At 37.1% G+C, this 22685-nt stretch overlaps 1 protein-coding gene and 1 long non-coding RNA gene across 4 annotated transcripts in view; one reads left to right on the top strand and one right to left on the bottom strand.

Moving 5' to 3' along the window:
* Window positions 1-22685, top strand: part of SBF2 (SET binding factor 2) — a 454884-nt gene that overhangs the window by 387643 nt on the left and 44556 nt on the right. For all 3 annotated transcript variants that reach the window (XM_025459459.3, XM_025459456.3, XM_049098688.1), the window contains exons 23-28: window positions 2081-2208; window positions 3419-3594; window positions 5529-5674; window positions 8279-8477; window positions 19590-19786; window positions 22126-22266. In XM_025459459.3, coding sequence (XP_025315244.1) covers window positions 2081-2208; window positions 3419-3594; window positions 5529-5674; window positions 8279-8477; window positions 19590-19786; window positions 22126-22266 — 987 coding nt within the window. The remainder of the gene's footprint in view (window positions 1-2080; window positions 2209-3418; window positions 3595-5528; window positions 5675-8278; window positions 8478-19589; window positions 19787-22125; window positions 22267-22685) is intronic.
* LOC125753222 (uncharacterized) lies at window positions 3248-4788 on the bottom strand. Its single transcript, XR_007404458.1, has 2 exons — window positions 4682-4788; window positions 3248-3710 (listed from the first exon to the last, which is right to left on the bottom strand). It is a non-coding gene; the product is annotated as an uncharacterized LOC125753222 (long non-coding RNA).

The following is a 22685-nucleotide window of genomic DNA, read 5'->3' as shown; positions in this document are numbered from 1 at the left end:
GATAAACTATATACCATATTTTGTTAGTGGACTTCAGATGTATAAAATGCAGTATCTTTAAAATCTCACAGTTGTGTGATTCCTTGGTTAGATAGAATCAAGATGGCTTATGGTCTTGTTCATAAGAGTACTTACCATATAATAACAAAAAGCTCATAAAATTCAATAAACAAAGTGAATCTAAAGGAATAGTTGTATTCATTTGAAAAAGCGTGAAAATGGAGCAAAGTTTTTTAGCCCTCTCCTGTCATATCCTTATACATAAATTATATTTGTATTTGAAGGCAAATGTAATTTTAAAAGAAATTAAATATCCAGTAATTACAATTTCTTTTGCGAGTGGTTCAATGGCCACAACATACATTCTGAGGATATAAATATTTGAGATACTTTGTCACTTATGTTGTTCTAATTTATTTCTTTAAAAAAAATCAAAACCATACTTAATGTGAAGGCTTATATTGTTCTCGGTTTTTCCTGTCAATTTTTGGGTTAATTTTGTATTTTAGGGAATTTCTTTTTATCAGAAAAAGCCTTCTTATTTGCTTCTTTTATTTTATTTCTTTTTAAATATCTAATTTAAAATATCTCCTTTGGGGCACCTGGGTAGCTCAATCGGTTAAGTGTCTGCCTTCAGCTCAGGTCATGATCCCAGGTTGTGGAATCAAGCCCTACATTGGACTGTCTGCTAGGCGGAGAGTCTACTTCTCATTCTGCTGCTCTCCCTGTTTGTGCTCTCTCTTCTCTCTCTCTCTCTCTCAAATAAATAAAATCCTTTAAAATTTTAAATTAAAAATCTCTTTTAAAAACACAAATCTGATAAATTTACATGTGCTATATAAGTATAGGTTGTTTAATAAATACTAGGACTTAAATTCTGTATACATCCTAATTTTGTTTAGCCTCTGGATATAAGCTCAACATAAGAGGATAAACAGAATTTTCCAGGTTAGGAATTGACAGATCCAGAGAATGAGAAATTCTGCTGATGCTATGTGGATATATGTATGAACTCAGATAAATCTAGTTCAAGTTCTCACCTCTCTGGCTTACCAGCCAAGGCACCTAGCCCATTGCTGCTCCTGTTCTTTTACTTGTAGCACTTCCTGAAATTCCCCCCTCTTTACCTATGCTCTCTTCAAACCTCACTTAACCATTTCTCACATCTTTCAGGAATCATTCTCTAGCCATCTAGCATGCAGAAATCTCCCTTTTCTGAAATATTTAAAGCCCTGTTCCCTCAAACCTAGGAGCTAATTACGTTATATTCTGCACGTGACTCTCCTCTCCCAGGGAGAACTTTGAACTGTCAAAGAGAGGCTTTATGTGTGATACTTATTTTCTAAACTTGCATCTTCACAACCTCTAGTAGTTGATAATTATTTGTGTTTTCCCTTCCTTGCTTTAATATTTAAATTCCTAAAACTCTTCAGCCTAAGTTTAGTCCTGTGTCTTCCGAAGGCACAAATACATGGTGTACAGCACCTTTTACCATGTATGGAAACACATTTTTAAAATCTTTTCTCTTTTGCTTTATATTTACATGAAATATCACGGATGCCCTTAAGATTAAGAATCTTATTTTTTTATTAAAGATTTTATTTATCTATTCATGAGAGACACAGAGAGAGAGAGGCAGAGACACAGGCAGAGGGAGAAGCAGGCTTCATGCAGGGAGCTTGATGCGGAACTCGATCCTGGGGCCCCAGGATCACACCCTGAGCCCAAAGGCAGACACTAAACCACTGAGCCTCCCAGGGATCCCCAAGATTAAGTATCTTAAAGATTGCCTTAAACCAGCTGATCTTATGTGGCACAGAGCAGGTTGGGGAAATAGAAAGAATGAAAGCAGGTAGACTGTTCATTCACTCCTAGAAAGGATTGTATCTCAGGAGTGAATTGTCATGCAATAAAATCAGTGATTGTGATTCTAGAATCAGGCATTTTCTCTCACTGCATTCCTGGGCATTGTCCTCTCCAGATACATTTCTTTAGCAGAGGCTGATAAAATGAGAAGCAGAAACTCTATAAATAAAGCTGTAAAGTACTGTTGCTGAGTCTGTGTCCTGCTTTCCTGTAGTTGGTGAGCAGACAGTTGTGCGGAGTTTTCCTATTGCCTCTATCACCAAGGAGAAAAAGATTACAATGCAGAACCAGCTTCAGCAGAACATGCAAGAAGGACTGCAGATTACATCAGCATCTTTTCAGGTATTAACCATTCCTCTACTATTTAAAAGTTTTCTACAAATGATGTGGCCACTTTCTGTGGTAATGGGGTCAGAAGTTCGAGGATGAGGAGGATCAGAGGGTCTGAGAGGGTAATCTTCAACTGAGTAAACCCCTGAATCATTTTATTTAATCCCTCACTTCCTGAACCCTTTGGCCAACTGAGTACCAACAGATTATCTGTCAATATTAAGTGATCCTAGAAATTCAGATACATACAGTTGACTTGTTTTCTGTGCCAAGTCTTATCTTTGTGTTTAATAAAGGCTTTAAATAGAAAGCAATTCTCTTGGCACCTGTTTCAGAAGGAAATGCCCTATCGCCCTTCTTGTGGAAGAGATAAAAGTCTTAGAATTATAGTCAGGGCTAAAGTACTATTGGTACTAACTAAATAAACCTCTAATTAGGCAGAGGTTTTTCTAGGGGGCTTTGAATGTGTCAGAACTTGTGGAATTACTGATACAAAACACTGGTACAAAAGACACTGGAAGAGTGATCTTTTCTTAGTTTTTCCTTTTTACAGTTCTCAGTAGGTGATACTTTGCTCTTCCTATTTTTATGCCTTGTCTCTGACTTTGCAGATTTCTGAGGGTGCCAGTTCTTAACCACATTCCTTCCAGCCAGGAAGCTAGGACCTCCCTGTACTCATTGTGTGAATTATGATCTCTAAGCTCCAGACATTCTCCCATCACCTGGGAGCAGGCACATCCTTGGGATTTCTGTTCCACCTGCCAAAGGACTCTAAACTGGAATATGACCTGACTATATTGGTTAGGATTCTAGTCAAACACTTTTTCTTACTAGGTATATTGTATCTCTGGGTAAGAAAAGGCTTCCTTAGGCCAAATCCTCACCTAGAACCAATAGTTGAAAAAAAGGAGGACATGTTTCCTACTTCAGCCACTGTAAGTTAATTTCTCAATCCCATCATAGAACAGATAGTCTTAAAGAAAGTCTTAAAGAAACTCAGCTCTAAGATACATGATTTTCCTTGCCAGAAAACCATCTATAACAAATGAGCCTTTCTGGGCCTTTTTTTTTTAATAAAAAAATTATATTACACTATATCTAAGGTCCCCTCAACCTCTGGACTTCTGCCATTTAATATTATTTTCTGTTCCTTCAGTCACTTGGGGATAAGTTATCTGGAAATCCTTAATCCTTCTGATGTATTTTTCTCTTTTGTTTCTAGTTGATTAAAGTAGCATTTGATGAAGAAGTGAGTCCAGAAGTAGTAGAGATCTTTAAGAAGCAGCTAATGAAGTTCCGTTATCCTCAGTCCATTTTCACCACCTTTGCTTTTGCTGCTGGACAGACTACCCCACAAATAATTTTACCCAAACAGAAGGAAAAGAACACCTCCTTCCGGTAAGAAGACAGATTTCTTCATGTCAGCCTTTTCATAGCTCCTGGTCAGGGGAAGTGACCCATCCTTCGTGTCATTGCATACATGAATGTTCTTTTTGTCTGCCATTCTGTCAAGCCTGTTGGACCAAACTCAGAAAGTTATGCAACAGCAGCACTGATATATGGCACAGGCTTCAAAAAATAAATGCTACAAGAGGTTTTAACCAATATGTCCATTACTCATGATCTGTTCTTAGATGTGAAATTCTTTCCCCCCTTTGTCCCATATTGATCCCTTGCTAACTGCCTTTGAGCAAGCCCTTCAAAGTTTTCTTTGATATCCAGGCTTAGCAGACAGTTTTGCCTTGACCTAGAGATGGTACCCTTTATTTTTTCTTTTTCTGTAACTTTTTGTTTTGGTACAATTTCAAATTTACAAAAAAGTTACAACATAACACAAAGAATTCCTGTATACCATTTACCCAGATTCACCAATTATTTATGTTTTGCTCCATTTTCTTTATCATTCTCTCATATATATTTTTTCTAAACCATTTGAGTTATATACATAGTGCCCCTTTATCCTCAGATGTATCAATATATATTTTCTAAGAAGAAACCATGGTTTATAACCAGGAAATTTAATTGGTATAAAATTTTTATCTAACTCAGAGTCCTTATTCAAATTTTGCTGATGATCATTTATAGGTACTTTTTTTTTCTGCCTAGTACAGGATCCAGTCCGGGATAAGGCATTGCATTTAGTTGTTATATTTCTTTGTAGGACCCCTTATTTTCTGATGAAAATTTTTAGTAATTTATGTTGAAACTTTTATATCTTGGTTATTACAAAATAACAATTGCTTAAAATTTATCTTCAATTAGTGATAAAATATAGGGGCCAAAAGTTCAGTTCACTCATCATTAATCACTTAGAATTTGGGCATCTGCCAGTACAAATTACCTATTAGGGAGTACTCTGCAGATGTTGGAGAAAAGCCCTTTCCTTTGCCTAAAAGTGGGGTAGGCCGGAGATTATAGAAGAGTTGAGGTTCCAGACAGTGTGTGATTACTAAATTACAGAGCTGACCACCTGTATCACTGTTACCTGGTAAGTGAAAGGGACCGTGCAGATCCAGAAATGATACACTAAGACATGAGCAGCTTCCTAGGTATTTACAGCAGTGAGCTAAGTATCTTGTCATAGCTTTGTGGAGTCACAGAGGAGCCTGTTACATCTATTATTCCAACTCTCTGTGGAAGATACAAAGCTTTGTATGGTGTTTTATGTTTAGAATCTATGGACTATGGGAAGAAATACCAACATACATACACACACACACATATAAAATCAACCTTTTTGTATCAAGCTTAATCTATCCAGCTGCAAAAGAGATATAGCAATTTTAAGATTTAAAACACCTTAGAATTTTCTTGGCTATGTAAAGGTTTACAGTGTCAGAAGAAAGGACACCACACATACACACTTAAACATGGTGCCTAACTATAACTGTCCTATGATCTCAATGGAAAGCCTATGAGTTAGTAAAAAGAGTTTGAATTAATAGAGAAGGGGGCAGATTGGCTTCGATGCGGTAAGTCTTCTGCCAGCATAGTTTGTGGGAACTGGTGGAGGCAGTGGCATAGATAACCAGAGTGTGTTAGGTGCGTGTTTGACCAAAAAGCCAAACTGAGTTTAGATTTGAGCTAAGTGGCTTGTGTGCCACTCTACGTTCTTGCCTACAACTGTAATGATGACAACAACATTTTATAGGAAATTAGTCTATTGCCATATAAAAAATTATCTAAAGAAAGAAAGGCTTACTAAAGGTCTGGACAATCCTAGTAGTAGCTGTAGGTATGGAGAAGAAACGAGTTGAGCTATGTAGGTATCAAAAAATGTAAATGGTGTCCTCATATTAAATTGATTGTCTCTTTGATTTTATGACTTATAGCACCTTCTCAAAAACAATTGTGAAAGGTGCCAAAAGGGCAGGGAAAATGACAATTGGGCGGCAATATTTATTGAAGAGGAGGACAGGGACAATTGTGGAAGAGAGAGTGAATCGTCCTGGATGGAATGAAGAAGATGACATATCAGGTATGTGAGAACTCCTTTCTCCTTTATGAATCAGTTTTATTCTTTCTTATGTGAGTAAGAATAAGAGACTCAGATGTAGTTGCCCTTAAACTTTGACTTACAAGAACTAGATCTCATAAGAAGATTGGAGGCACTTACCAGCTTTTCAGTTATTTTCTCAATATTCCATTGTTCAGATAAGATTTTGCTAAATTATACTTCTCTTTTACTAAATCCACAGACCTGGTTGGCCATTGTTACATGGGTCTCATCAAAGGGAGAAAGAAAGAAACCCCAGTGCATGGGAAATTTAGATATAAAGTAATCCCCTGTACCTTATTATTATGCAATAAGAATAAGAAAACAAGGACATTGGATATTCAAAATTAAAGATTTGGGTTTGAGATAAGAACACTGTGGGTACACTTAATCAAAATGAAGGACCAAAGATGAAGAGATTCTTAGATGGTAAGAAAAAAAAAGCCTTGTAAATATTTAAAAGGACAGAATCTGAGAAGCTGAGGTACCTCTCAGTTGGGAAAACAGAGTTAGGAAACCAATTGCAAAACGTCTTATTGACTGTTTTCTGTTCCTTAACCCACTGTGGAGTATGTTTATAAAACTAACACTAGGGAGAATCTGATCTCTAATAGGAGGCAGGATGTCTTTCCACCCTTTCTCTTTTCAGGATCTTAGAGCCAATCACCTGTGACTATACCACTATTACTTCTACTAATAACAATAAAGACATTTTGAAGAAAGAAACTTCATGTTTAGAGAGATCACTGGTCAAAAGTCCCCATTTCAGTGTGTGTATCTACATACTCTGAGAGCGATGAAAAGACCCACCATTGCATTACTGGAGTGACCCATTTGTTGGAACCCTGGCCTCCTTACAGTCACATGGAAAGCCGTAAAAAAATTAGCCATCAGTATTGATTCTTCTAATTTGAAGTTTTTATGATTACACAGAAGAAAAACTATTATTCTATGATATTTATTCCACCAAAAGACCAATTATATGATGCTTTTTGCTCCTCTGAAAATAAAAAGCCAACACAAAACCGATACCTGATAATATATTTGCATTGTGAAGTTCACAAACTAAAACACAAAGTCTTATGTTGGCAAATTGAATTAAAATTTTAAAAAATAAATTAAAACACAAAGTCTTGTATTTGTAGGGATAAGCTGTTAGGATTTTTTTTTTCTTTAAATGCAAGAGAGCCATATCATTCCCTTTGACATTAGAACTTTGAATATATATCCAAAAATTCTGAAACCATAATGTGACTTCTCTCACTGTAGAAATAAGTAAGAAAGTAAATTAGGACAGTTTTTAGCATGGAAATTTTTTTTTTGTTGTTAGAACATGCAGTACCAATTAGGAATGTTGGGGGTTTTTCTTAAATCCTCCCTAAAATGCTTGATTATTGGGTAAATCCCTCCACATCTAAAATCTTAAGCGATTCTGCAACCTGTGATTGCAAAATTATGAGGGAGTTTCCCATGTATACCACATCCTCTGACAAAAATATTTTCCAAAAAAAAGTATAACCTCTTGATACCTCTCTAAGAAAGGTCTATTCCCACAAGTGGACTTCTCCTTAATCTAGAAATTTCTAATAAAAGTCTGTGTTCTGGGACACCTGGGTGGCTCAGTGGTTGAGTATCAGCTTTTGGCTGAGGGCATGATCCCAGTGTTCTGGGATTGAGCCCTGCATCAGGCTCACTGGAGGGAGCCTGCCTGTCCCTCTGCCTATGTCTCTGCTTCTCTCTTTGTGTCTCGAATGAATGAATGAATGAATGAATGAATGAATATGTTCTGAAAAGTTAAATGAAACTTGGGTAATGAAGTTTGTGTAGTGATCATACTAAAGATAAATTTTACTGATGGGTTAGCCTCTGATAAGATTTAAATGTTTATTTTATAGAGTTCTAAATAGAAATCACTATACTTTGGCATTAATAAGCAAGCCTGAGGGCAGCCCCAGTAGCGCAGTGGTTTAGCGCTGCCTGCAGCCCAGGGTGTGATCCTAGAGACCCGGAATCGAGTCCCACATCGGGCTCCCTGCATGGAGCCTGCTTCTCCCTCTGCCTGTGGCTCTGCCTCTCTCTCTCTCTCTCTCTCTCTGAATAAATAAAATCTTTAAAAAAAAAAAAAAAGCAAGCCTGATTAAAACAGAAAAATGTGGCTAATGAATTCAAAATTTTACTATTTTTAGAAATTTTGAGTTAATTTCCCTGGCATTTTTTTTTAAACTTTGTTAATTTTTTTATTTAAGTAGTGTCTACATCCAATGTGGGACTCAAACTCACAACCCCGAGATCAGGAGTCACATGCTCTTCCCACTGCACCAGCCAGACATACCCCTTCTCTGGCATTTTGAGTTAATTTCCCTGACATTTTGAGCTCCTGAATTTTCTTTCCTGACTGTCCATTACTGTTTTAATATATGTTTGAACATAATGATTCTTCAAAGAATTAGCAGGACTTAATTTGTGATACACAAAGTGCCTGGAGCCCTAATATAAACCTCTCTTGGTTTAAGAATCCTCTACAAAAGGAAGCTTCTAATCTTCTAAGCTATATCATTTTTTCAAAATCTGTTTCTGCCTTCACAGTTTCAGATGATAGTGAACTCCCTACAAGTACCACTCTGAAGGCCTCAGAGAAGTCTACAATGGAACAGTTAGTGGAAAAAGCTTGTTTCAGAGACTATCAGCGTTTAGGTCTGGGAACCATAAGTGGCAGCTCTTCTCGCTCAAAACCAGAGTATTTTCGAATCACTGCCTCCAATAGGATGTATTCACTCTGCCGGAGGTAAGTCTCTTAGTGGGCCCCAAAAAAACACTTTCTTTTCTCCCATTTTGTCTGAATAGGCTGTTTGTCCCCATAGCCCAGAGAGAGAAAAATATCAAAAAATTAGGAGCAAGATCTCCAGGGATATGTGTGTTTAAGGGACACTTTTTAGCAGCATGAGCAAGCATCTCCTTGGCATTCTCAGAAGTATAATTGTATCAGTGAACAGTGCCTAGGTTAGAGCGAAAGGATAAAGGTCAAAGTTTTTGTCCCCTTTATGATTTTTTTTCTTGTTTTTCTACCCCCATTTGCATCTTTTCTACCATGCCTGAAGATAACTTGAAATAAAAATAGGATTTGCCCAGACAAATAGTAGAGATGAAAGCCTGCTTGTAGGGCAGGTGTCCACAAACTTTCTCTTTAAAGGGCCATATGGTACACATTTTCAGTTTTGCAGACCATATGGTCTCATTGCACTACTTTGCCACAGAAGCAGTCATAGACAGTAAATAAGTGAATGGGTGGGGACTGTTTGGGCTGCATGCTGTAATTTGTTGCCCTAAGTGTAGGCAGGATTTTCTTATGCTAATTAGAATATTTTCAAGAGATATTTCTTAGAGAATGTAAATGAATGTATTTTCTTCTATTGTCATCTCTCACTGTTTCCTATGTCAGTTAAGTCCTATTCCATGCTTTTTTTTTTTTTTTTTAACTACATTTCTGCCGTCCACAAGTTTAATCATTTTGATCTCCAGGTAAGTTGTTTCCTTTGCATTCATCAATTCCCAGTTTGACTGAGAAGAATAATACTGTGAAAGTACTTTGTATATTGCAAGCCTTGTATATATTTTAGAAAGTTATCTTAATGTTATTATTAGTTTCAACCTCTCTGATCCTGAAGAACTATGGATATCTTATTTTAAATGACAGTTTAAATTTACAAATACTTGTCCATCAGACACATGAAAAGATGCTCAACATCACTCATCATCAGGAAAATGCAAATCAAAACCACAATGAGATATCACCTCACCCCTGTCAGAATGGCTAAAGTCAAAAACACAAGAAACAGCAGGTGTTGATGAGATTGTGGAGAAAAAGGAACTGTCATACAGTGTTGGTGGGAATACAAACTGGTGCAGCCACTCTGGAAAACAGTATGGAGGGGTTCCTCAAAAAGTTAAAAATAAGGGATCCCTGGATGGCTCAGCGGTTTAGCACCTGCCTTCGGCCCACGGCGTGATCCTGGAGTCCCGGGATTGAGTCCCACATCAGGCTCCCTGCATGGAGCCTGCTTCTCCCTCTGCCTGTGTCTCTGCCTCTCTCTGTCTCTTATGAATAAATAAATAAAATCTTAAAAAAAAAAAAAAGTTAAAAATAGAGCTACCCTATAGATCCATTAGTCACACAACTGGGTATTTACCCAAAGAATATGAAAACACTAATTCAAAAGAATATATGCATCCCTATGTTTATAGCAGTATTATTTACATTAACCAAATTATGAAAGCAGTCCAATTGATGAATGAATAAAGAAGATACACACAATGGAATATTACTCAGCCATAAAATGAATGAAATCTTGCCACTTGCAACAGCATAGATGGATCTAGAGTATAACATGGATGGATCTGGAGAGTATAGTGCTAAGCAAAAGAAGTCAGTCAGAGAAAGACAAATACCATATGATTTCACTCATATGTGGAATTTAAGAAACACAACAAATGAACAAAAGGGAAAAAAAAGAGACAAACCAAAAAAACAGTTTCTTAACTATAAAGGACAGATTATAACCAGAGGGGAGATAGGTAAAGGGATGAATGATATAGGCGGTGGGGATTAAGAATAGCTATTTTGGGGCGCCTGGGTAGTTCAGTCAGTTGAGTGTCCCAACTCTTGATTCCAGCTCATGATCTCAGGGTCATGGGATTGAGCCCCGAGTTGGACTCTGTGCTTAGAGTCTACTTGGGATTCTCCCTCTCCCTCTCCCACTTTTCCTCCCCCTGCTCACTCACACACACACTCTCTCTCTCTCTCCCCGCCTTCTCTCTGAAATAAATAAAATATTTGTTTTATTTTTTAGATTTTTAAATTTTTTTAAAGATTTTATTTATTTATTCAAGAGAGACACAGAGAGAGAGATGCAGAGACATAAGCAGAGATAGAAGCAGGCTCCATGCAGGGAGCCTGATGTGGGTCGATCCCGGGACTCCGGGATCATGCCCTGGGCAGAAGGCAGACACTTAACTGCTGAGCCACCCAGAGATCCCTAGATTTTATTATTTATTTGACAGAGAGAGAAAACACAAGCAGGGGGAGCAGCAGAGGGAAGGGAGAAGCAGACTCTCCACTGAGTAGGAAGCCCAATGCGGGGCTTGATCAAGGACCCTGAGATCATGACCTGAGCCAAAGGCAGATGCTCACCAATTGAGCCACGCAGGCATCCCTAAATAAAAACTTTTTTAAAAAGAGTACAGGGCTGCCCGGGTGGTTCAGCGGTTTAGTGCCGCCTTCAGCCCAGGGCCTGATCCTGGAGACCCGGGATCAAGTCCCACATCAGGCTCCCTGCTTGGAGCCTGCTCTTCCCTCTGCCTGTGTTTCTGCCTCTCTCTCTCTCTCTCTCTCTCTCCCTCTCCCTCTCTCTCTCTCATGAATAAATAAATAAAATCTTTTCTTAAAAAAAAAAAGAGTACAGTTATCCTGATGAGCACTGTGCAATGTACAGAATTGTTGAATCATTATATTGTAACCTGAAACTAACAACACTGTATTTTAACTATGTTACAATTAAAATTAAAGAAAGAAAAAAGCCAAAGACATGGATTGAGTGAGAAGTTTAAAGTAATTGGTGCTGAGGCACCTGGGTGGCTCAGTCAGTTGAGCCATCTGCGTTTGGCTGAGGTCATGATCCTGGGGTCTTGAGATCAGGCCCTGCGTCAGGGTCCCTGCTCAATAGGGAGTCTGCTTCTCCCTGTCCCTCTGCCTGTTATCCCCCTGCTTATGCTCTCTCTCCCTCTCTCTGTCAAATAAATAAGTAAAATCTTTTAAAAAAATAAAGTAATTAGTGCTTCTATTGGAGATAATAGAGGAAAAGGCAATGTTAAGGAACTTACTGCTGGGAGGAAATCCTCAGGTCCAGGAAGCCAAAATGAATCCAAAGGAAAAAAATCCTCATTAGAGCTATTGAAGTGAACCCACAGACCATCTAAGGAAAAAGAGGACATCTTAGAAGCAGGCAAAGAAAAGAGACAAATCACCAAAACAGGAATATCAATGATGAATGTCATTTCAACAGCAACAATATAAGTGAGAAGGCAATGGAATCATATCTTCGATAGGCTGAGAGAAAATAATCATCAATGTAGGTTGTACACCCAACAAAAATATTTTCCAAAAAAAGACAATTGAAAATATTTTTAGGAAAAAAATGTATAATAAATAAACACCAATGTGAAACTTAAGAAACAAGTTGGAAATACAGTTTTGAGATTTGGGCCAAATAAAAATTTTGCATTAAGTACTGAAAGATTATGATTATGTTCAGTATTCAATAATTTTCCTGGATATTCTGTCCTTCTAACTAAATTCTCTTTGTAGGTAGTGTAAATAGTGGTATCAGGGTGTATTGTCCTGCTGTGTAGGAAGCTTGCTATAAAAAATCATGCCTGCTAATGCAAAAATAGGCCTCATTTATCATTTCAATCTGTCAGAAAGAAAATAAAATAGATCACTTATTAGAACACTTACAAAATGTTTATAGTGATATATATCCTTCAAAGAATATATCAGTAGGAAAGTAATGGAATAATAAAATAATCCAAAAGAAGGCAGGAAGGAGAGAAAAGGGAACAGAGAAAATAGAAAGCAAATGGTAAGATGGTAAATTTAAATTCAAATATATCAGTAATTGTAAAAATTGTTATAAATTGACTAAATATTCCAATTAAAAGAAAAAATATTACCAGAATTTTCTAAGAGCTTTATGCTGCTTTTAAAGGAGATATCATATATCAAGAATACAAAAAGGTTGAAAGTAATAGGATAGAACATTGCAAAACTGCCTTTAAAGAAAAAAATCACAGTGGGGAAGCCTGGGTGGCTCAGTGGTCAAGGGTCTTTGCCTTCGACTCAGGGCGTGATCCTAGGGTCCTGGGATTGAGTCCCATATCTGGCTGCCAGTGGGAAACCTGATTCTCCCTCTTTCTATGTCTCTACCTCTCTGTCTCTTGTGAATAAATAAATAAAATCTTATAAAAATTAAAATTAAAAATATTACAATGACAGTTCATTATGACCAAGTGGAATTTATTGCAGGAATACAAAACTGGCTTGAAAAACTGAAAATCAGGGATCCCTGGGTGGCGCAGCAGTTTAGCGCCTGCCTTTGGCCCAGGGCGCGATCCTGGAGACCCGGGATCGAATCCCATGTCGGGCTCCTGGTGCATGGAGCCTGCTTCTCCCTCTGCCTGTGTCTCTGCCTCTCCCTCTCTCTCTCTGTGTGTGTAACTATCATAAATAAATAAAAATTTTTTTTTAAATTGAAAATCAGTCAGCATAATTCACCATCTTAAAAGAATTAGAAAGAAAAATATGTTGCATTCCAGAAGGTGAATCAAAGCAGAAACAGCTGTTGTGAACTGGTCCAAGGCATGCAGTGATGGAAGGTCCTGGAGACAGTACATAGCAGAACAACCAGACAGGAGATTCCTCTAGGCCAGAAAGCCAAGGGAGCCTTAGGGGCATGTGATCCTCAGGCCCACCGTTACCCCCTCCTCCTATGGAAATTAGTGCACAAACTTTGAATGTTTGCCGCTGGAGGATCTCAAACTCAAGCTTAGAACTTCCAGAACAAGTAAACTGTGAAAATGGGGCTAAAATATTTCCTTTTTTTTTTTAAGATTTCCAAATTAATAATATTTTTTAACTCCAAGAAAAAAAGAAAAACATAAATTAATTATATACAGAAAAGTATTTTATCAAATGTACATTTATGGTTTTTAATACAACTCTTAGCAAATTAGAAATAAGCTCTTTTTTAAAAAATTTATTTAAATAATAGTGAAAGGGAAAATAAGGGAAGGGAGAAGAAATGTGTGGGAATTATCAGAAAGGGAGACAGAACGTAAAGACTGCTAACTCTGGGAAACGAACTAGGGGTGGTAGAAGGGGAGGAGGGCGGGGGGTGGGAGTGAATGGGTGACGGGCACTGGGTGTTATTCTGTATGTTAGTAAATTGAACACCAATAAAAAAAAAAATAAAAAAATAAATTAAAAAAAAAAGAAAAAAAAATTTATTTATTCATGAGAGATACACAGAGAGAGGCAGAGACACAGGCAGAGAGAGAAGCAGGCTTCTTGCAGGGAGCCCATTCCAGGACTCGATCCCAGGACCCCAGGATCACACCTGAGCCAAAGGTAGACTCAACCACTGAGCCACCCAGGTGCCCCAAAATAAGCTCTTTAGTGTCTAAAAAAATCCTACAGCAATAATTATTTTATGAGAAAATATTGAAAACTTTTACTCTAAGGTCAGAACAAATTAAGGATGACCACTTTTACTCAGTGTTATACTAGAGACACTACAAAGTGCCAAAAGACTAGAAAAATAAACAAAGACATGAAGATGAAGAGAAAGAAAACTATCCTTACTCACAGATGACTTGATTATATACACAGAAAATCTGAAGGAATCTACAAATATACCTTTAAAGTTAGTACATGAATTTAGTTAGGCCACTGGTACAAGATTATTATACAAAAATTACCATTATATGTACCAAAAGCAAATAATTTAAAAATGCAATTTTAAGTGATTTTATTTTGGTACTACTGATACTATTTAGAGTAACTCTGAAAAGCATTTCTGAGGAATAAATCTAATGAAAAATGTGCAAGACTTCTACATGGAACAGTCAAAATAATACTGAGGATCATTAAATATATAAATAAATAGATATTTCATGTTCTTGAATTAGAATTACTCAATATTTGAAAACTATAATTTTTCCAGAAAATGGTCTGTAGATTGGGTGTAGTCCCATTCAAAATCCCAGCAAAATGTTTATGGAAAATAAAAAGATGATTCTAAGAGTTACATAAAAATACAAAAGGTCAGGAATAGTCAGTATAGTCTTATAGAATAATACTATAGGATGCCTAGACTTTTTTATAAAGCTACAGAATTAAAATAGTATGGGATTCACACAAGGATAGTCAAACAGACCATTGGGAATATAAAACAGCTTAACATATATGGACACTTTATTTTGGATAAAGATAGCCCTTAAGAGTAGTCAATAAAAGATGTTTTATCAGTAAATGGTACTAGATATCTATACAAGAAAAAAGTTGATTTTTATACGTACATTATACCACACACAAAAATCAATTCACGTTAGTCTGTAGATCTACATGTAAAAGGTTAAGACAATAAAGCTTCTAGAAGATAGGAGAATATCTTCATAACCTTGAAGTAAGAAAAGAATTCTGGGATCCCTGGGTGGCGCAGCGGTTTGGGCCTGCCTTTGGCCCAGGGCGCGATCCTGGAGACCCGGGATCGAGTCCCACGTCGGGCTCCCAGTGCATGGAGCCTGCTTCTCCCTCTGCCTGTGTCTCTGCCTCTCTCTCTCTGTGTGACTATCATAAATAAATAAAGAAAAAAAAATTAAAAAAAAAAAAAGAATTCTGGAGGAAGGAAAAGCACTATCCAAAAGGAGGGGATTAATAAATTAAGACCTTCTGTAGATAACATCAGAAAACATCGTTAAAATAATTAAAAGGCAATAAAAAAATGACAGGAGTCTTAAACAGTCACTTCATCAAAAAAGATATCCTTTTGCCAATAAATATTGAAAAGATACTCAAACTATTAATCTTTAGATGAATGGAATTTTTTTTTTTTTTTTTAGAAATTGAAGTCCCAATGAGACTACTTTATACCTGCAAAAATGGCTAAAATTTAAAAGACTAACAACAAAAGTGCTAGTAAAAATGTCAAGCAAATGGATCTCTCATTTATTGCTGGTGGGACTGCAAATTGATTAAACAACTTTGGAAAGCTGTCTAGCAGTATCTACTAAACATCTAAACATCTATTGAACATACATATAACCTGTTATCTGCCAGAATTCCCAAAAGACACCTATGGGAATGTTCATGGCAACATTTTTCTTACATAGTCAAAAACTAGAAACTATTCAAAATCAACAATAGATAAATAGTGTAACCACATAGTGGGATACTGTACAGCAGTGAAAACAAACTATAGCTATATTCAATAGCATGGATGGATCTCACAAACGTAATGTTGAGTAAAATATGCAAAAGAATAAGTTCTATTTATTCCATGTTTTTTTAATCCAAAAATAGGGGACACCTGGGTGGCTCAGTGGTTGAGTATCTGCCTTTGGCTCAGGGTGTGATCCCAGGGTCCCAGGATCAAATTCTGCATCAGGCTCCCCACAGGGAGCCTGCTCCTCCTCACTCTGCCTGTGTCTCTGCCTCTCTCTCTCTCTGTGTCTTTCATGAATAACTAAATAAAATCATTAAAAAATTTTTAAAGAAATAGAGGGCCCTATAGAAGACATGAATAGACAATTTCCCAAAAACATACAGATGTCCAACAGACACGTGAAAGGTGCTCAACATCAGTTATCATCAAAGAAATGCAAATCAGAACTACAATGAGTTACCACCTCACACCAGTCAGAATGGCAAAAATCAAAAACAAGAAATAACAGATGTTGCCAAGGATATGGAGAAAGGAGAACTCTCTTACCCTGTTGGTGGGAATGCAAACTTCTGCAACCACTCTGGAAAACAGTATAGAGATTCCTCAAAAAGTTAAAAATAGAGCTATTCCACAATCCAGTATTTGGTACTTAGCCAGTATTAGGTACTTAGCCAAAGAATACAAAAATACTAATTCAAAGAGATACACATATCCCAATGTTTGTAACAGTATTGTCCACAATAGCCAAATCATAGAAATAGGTCAGGTGTCCATCAACTGATGAATAGATAAAGAAGATATATATATATATATATTATATACATATAATGGAATATTACTCAGCTATAAAAAAGAGTGCAATCTTGCCATTTGCAATGACATGGTTGGAGCTGGAGAGTATTTTACTAAGTGAAGTAAATCACTCAGAGAAAAACAAATACCAGATGATCTCACTCATATGTGAGATTTAAGAAACAAAACAAATGAGCAAAGGGAAAAAGTAGACAAACCAAGAAACAGACTGTTAACTCCAGAGAACAAACTGATGGTTACCAGAAGACAGGTGGGTGGGGTCATGGTTTAAATAGGTAGGTGATGGGGATTAAGGAGTGCACTTGTGATGAGTTCAAGGTGCTGTATGGAAGCACTGAATCACTATCTTGTACACCTGACACCAACATTTCACTGTATTTTACGTAACTGGAATTTAAAAACTTAAAAAAAATAGAGGGCCATAATAATGGAATTGCTTCTTTTCATCAATTTGTAGTATAGAAAAATGCAGCATAAACTGCATTTTCTCCCCCTTCTCTCAGCATTGGCTTATATTAAGATAAGGGATTAGAAATTCTAGAAATGGGGGATCCCTGGGTGGCTCAGCAGTTTAGCACCTGCCCCTTTGGCCCAGGGCATGATCCTGGAGTCCCAGGATCGAGTCCCACATCAGGCTCCCTGCATGGAGCCTGCTTCTCCCTCTGCCTGTGTCTCTGCCTCTCTCTCTCTCTCTGTGTCTCTCATGAATAAATGAATAAAATCTTTAAAAAAAAAAAAAAGAAATTCTAGAAATGGGTAGTTGTGATGGTTGCACAATATAGTGAATGTACTTAATGTCACTGATTTGTATAATTAAATATTGTTAACAAATTAAATGTTATATTAGGTATATTTTACCACAGAAAAGATTATCAGGGTCATCTGGGTGGCTCAGTCAGTTGAGCATCCAACTCGATCTTAGTTCAGGTCTTGATCTCAGGGTCATGAGTTAAAGCCCTACTTTGGGTTCCATGCCAGGCATTGAGCCTTCGTCAGAAAGAAGATCAAACATAGATGCAAATATATAAAACTAGAGGTTGGGGGGTTACTAATATGAAATGTCTTTAGTATAATATTGCTAAATAAACTAAAGGAAATGACTCTGAAACCTGCCTATCTTCTTGTGTTTCCTAATCTATAAAAACAAAGTATTCAAAAAAAAAAAAGTATTCCTGTCTATTTTGTATTTTCCCAGCATCATATCCTGTAACTTTATGAGCTAATCTTGTTTTAAAAATTATCAACATGTAGTGTTAATAAGATATTTAGACTTATTTTAACATTTGAGCATACTGTTTTATACCAGAAATCATTTGGTTTTGATTTTTAGTTCTTTCACTATCTCAGACAGGCTGCTATGAGTGTATTCTATGCTCAGTTGTCATTTCAAAATGCAGACTAATGAGTTGACAATTTGGCTTGTCATCTTTATAAAGTTTATTTTAATCCAGTAATCCTACAATCTTTATTTATTTATTTTTATTTTTTGAATAATAAATTTATTTTTATTGGTGTTCAATTTGCCAACATACAGAATAACACCCAGTGCTCATCCCATCAAGTGCCCCCCTCAGTGCCCGTCACCCATTCACCCCCACCCCACCCTCCCCTTCCACCAACCCTAGTTCGTTTCCCAGAGTTAAGAGTCTTTATGTTCTGTCTCCCTTTCTGATATTTCCTACCCATTTCTTCTCCCTTCCCCTCTATTCCCTTTCACTATTATTTATATTCCCCAAATCAATGAGAACATATAATGTTTGTCCTTCTCTGATTGACTTATTTCACTCAGCATAATACCCTCCAGTTCCATCCACATTGAAGCAAATGATGGGTATTTGCCATTTCTAATGGCTGAGTAATATTCCATTGTATACATAAACCACATCTTCTTTATCCATTCATCTTACGATGGACACCGAGGCTCCTTCCACAGTTTGGCTATTGTGGACATTGCTGCTAGAAACATCGGGGTGCAGGTGTCCCGGCATTTCATTGCATCTGTATCTTTGGGGTAAATCCCCAACAGTGCAATTGCTGGGTCATAAGGCAGGTCTATTTTTAACTCTTTGAGGAACCTCCACACAGTTTTCCAGAGTGGCTGCACCAGTTCACATTCCCACCAACAGTGCAAGAGGGTTCCCTTTTCTCCGCATCCTCGCCAACATTTGTGGTTTCCTGCCTTGTTAATTTCCCATTCTCGCTGGTGTGAGGTGGTATCTCATTGTGGTTTTGATTTGTATTTCCCTGATGGCAAGTGATGCGGAGCATTTTCTCATGTGCATGTTGGCCATGTCTATGTCTTCCTCTATGAGATTTCTCTTCATGTCTTTTGCCCATTTCATGATTGGATTGTTTGTTTCTTTGGTGTTGAGTTTAAGAAGTTCTTTATAGATCTTGGAAACTAGCCCTTTATCTGATACGTCATTTGCAAATATCTTCTCCCCTTCTGTAGGTTGTCTTTTAGTTTTGTTGACTGTATCCTTTGCTGTGCAAAAGCTTCTTATCTTGATGAAGTCCCAATAGTTCATTTTTACTTTTGTTTCTTTTGCCTTCATGGATGTATCTTGCAAGAAGTTACTGTGGCCAAGTTCAAGAAGAGTGCTGCCTGTGTTCTCCTCTAGGATTTTGATGGAATCTTGTCTCACATTTAGATCTTTCATCCATTTTGAGTTTAATTCAAGTTGACAAAAAGTAGTATATAAGGCAAAGGAATCGTCAGTTTAACAGAGGGCTTTTTAGTAATTCCACATAGTTTTATTTTCTAAGTTTAGGTTATTCCATAGGAGTCTACAGTATTGCTAAAGCGGTCTTATTTCAAAAAAGGCTGTAGATTAATGAATTTATTAGCTGCTCTCACCACCTCAGTTATTTCTTCTCAATCCCTAAAGAAATGAGTTGAAAGTAAGTTCCATGTTTAAAAAATATGTCTTCCCCCTCAACCAGTATGTTTCTGAGTCTTAGAAAATTACAGACTATGATGATATTCATGTTCTCATATTCTCTGTCCCCCCTCCCCATTTCTTTCCTGTTCTCCTATTCCCCCCACCCCCTGCCACCCAAATCATTCTCTCCTTTCCACATCCCTGAAGCTATCCTGGCCTTTTAGTTGTACCTCAGGCTGTACAAGACAGTAGTTTACCAAGAGTTGCACGCTGCTATCGACACAATCGCCTGCCTGTTGTATGTTGGAAGAACTCAAGAAGCGGTACCCTGCTTCTCCGATCTGGAGGATTCCATGGCAAGGGAGTGGTTGGTCTTTTCAAATCTCAGAACTCCCCCCAGGCAGGTAAGCATCTCTCTACAGCACAGTTAATGATCCTTTCACTTCAGAGAATTCCTAAAAATAAAGGAAGTAATATCTGGGAATGTCATTTATGCCCTTATATTGAGCCTTCTCTCACATGCAGGCTTTCCACTGTGCAAAATAAAACATGTACTACTTGACAGTGTGGGCCCACACCTTGAATTTGACATCTTGGCTTAATATGCCTATCTATATATGGGTTTTAATAGAAATTATCATAATAAAATTTTTGGTTCTAGGCTATTTTTATTTCAGCAAGCCAAGGTATCCACAGATGGAAACTAGATTATGCTAACCTTTTTCTTTCCTTCTGGGAAACATCCCAATATATTTAACAGCTTCAGAGGCAAGTAGGGATTCTCTGTACCATGTAACATGAGATATTTTATCTCATTCCTACAAGTCACACACACACACATACAAGTCAGCAAACTAATGACCAAAAAGCTGCCTTAAAGACTCTCAAGGAAAGGATATTTTAGGAAACTAGAGGAAGGCCAACTTAAGAAAGCAGATAGTGCTGCTGCCCTGTTTTCTGAGGATATTTTTAAGCACTATCTCTGAGGTCTTGAAATCAGGAGCTATATTTTGCTGACCTTTCCCATAACTTCTAGCTTATAGTAGATGCTCAATAAAATTAAACAATAGACCATCAAGATATCAGATCCAATTTAGGGACGACTATGTTCTTAACTGTTTAGAAACGAGGTAAGTTCTATGGTTCAGAGGTAAAACAATGTGCTTTTGATATCTCTTTTTTATTCTCATATATTTCTCTCCTGAAAGTTAAAAATTGGCCAGTGCCTCTTTAACCATTCACTTGACTAAAAGCACACACACATCATCATCATCATCATCATCATCATCATTATTATCCCACCTGTCTTGGAGTCTCAACATTGGTATAATTAAAGGCAATTGGCTTTGAACTATTTTTGATAACTGAGGAATCCTCCCAAGCCATATAGTAAATATAATAGAATGGAGCATATGTAAGTTAGGTAAAGTGAGGGAATCATTTCAAGAACACTAATAAGCATATCACTGAGCTTTTCATTGGAAAAAATTGAAATTATTTTATTCCACTGGTTTCTGATATTTTAAATCTAATATAAAAATATTTCATATTTTTTGAGCTCACACATATGCTTATATTTTAATATCTTTGAAATTGGAATGTGACCTTAAAATTGATGTGATCTGAAAGAATTGTCACATTTTAAAAGGAAGAATTTTTAATTCTTTTTTTTTTTTTTAAATGTTTATTTATTTATGATAGTCACACAGAGAGAGAGAGAGAGGCAGAGACATAGGCAGAGGGAGAAGCAGGCTCCATGCACCAGGAGCCCGATGTGGGATTCGATCCCGGGTCTCCAGGATCACACCCTGGGCCAAAGGCAGGCGCTAAACCGCTGCGCCACCCAGGGATCCCTTTTAAGTCTTAGTACATAAAAGAATGGTGCATCTTATAATTGATGACATTTTAGAATTTATAATAAAATTTAGAATTTTATTGTATTTATAAAATACAATGGCATCTTAATGTTTGTAAAGTATAATTATGCTAATTTTTTTATATTCAAGATCTAAGAAAATTTGTTGACACCTATTGTCCTTCTAACGAGTCCCTAATGATGCCTCTTTAAAGTGCCTGGGCCAATTTCAGTGATTCTTTGCTCTGTACAAACCAGTTTCAGACTACCTCAAACCTAGAATTGCTCTCACATTTATTTCCCTCTGTGCATCCCTCTGTCCCTCTCTTAGAAGGACCAGGGAATCTGGCAGTAGCTATTGCTACCTTCTCCTCATTTTCCTTTACTCTTCTGCAACAAACCCCTACAAGTTTGTGTGCCCTGTTAGACCTGTATGGCAGAACTAGAAGAAAGCTACTTGACATGGGGAATTCTCACCTCTGCTCATTCAGGGATGCCAAGGGAACCCATTCCATCCTCTGCTCCCAGATAGTAGCGTGGACAGGATAATTAAGGGAAATCATCAGGGAGATGTTGCCTTTTGTGACTCTTCACTTATGAATTGCTTACATAATGAGAAGCTACACCTATGCTTCAAACGACAGCCCTGTGCTGATTTTCCAGACCTGGGCTCTTTCTGGGAGGATGACGAGGCAACCAAGAATAGGTGTGGTGAAACCAATATCATAAGACGATAGCCATCTAATAATTTACAGCTTTGAGTGGGGCAAGTTTCTATATTTGGGTGTGGTAACTTGAAGATTATATACAGAAAGAATAAGATAGGTAGGTAGATAGATAACTCTTATTAACAGAGACAGTTTGTTTTATTCACTTTTTCTTTTATAGCTCCTACCTCCTCTTTAGAATCCTCCAGTAGCATAGAACAAGAAAAATACATGCAAGCCTTACTGAACGCAGTTTCTGTGCACCAGAAACTTAGTGGCAGTAATACCCTTACCGTCAGGCCAGCACTTGCTCTGTCTCCAGGTAAGTACTAATCACACTTTTCTTCTTGACAGCTATGAAAGGTCAGATTCATTTCCAGGATTGGTCTCTTTAATTATTTATACTGTTCGTTTAGTACGACCCCTTAAAGCTTTATGCTGTGGGGCTATAACTTTAGCTCCTTTTACTTAAAAATCAGCATATTACTGTTAATGTCTAGTAACAGTAACCAAATGCAGGGATTCAGTTATTTACTTTTTAAAAGAGTAATAGGAGTGGAGAACATAAAGTCATCTCTTTTTTTCTTAGAATCTGTTTTATATAGACTTTAACATATTATTACAAGTTGAATGTATAAGTTGAATACCAAACTATTAAATGCATATGTAGTAAATCATCATGTATAATTTTGAAATGCCTGAAATTTCTGCAGCCTTTTGTGATTTGTAGTACAGTTTGTT

This window comes from Canis lupus, chromosome 21 (assembly GCF_003254725.2).
Source record: "Canis lupus dingo isolate Sandy chromosome 21, ASM325472v2, whole genome shotgun sequence".
NCBI classification, from domain to species: domain Eukaryota; kingdom Metazoa; phylum Chordata; class Mammalia; order Carnivora; family Canidae; genus Canis; species Canis lupus.
This window is presented reverse-complemented; position numbering and strand designations above follow the sequence as displayed.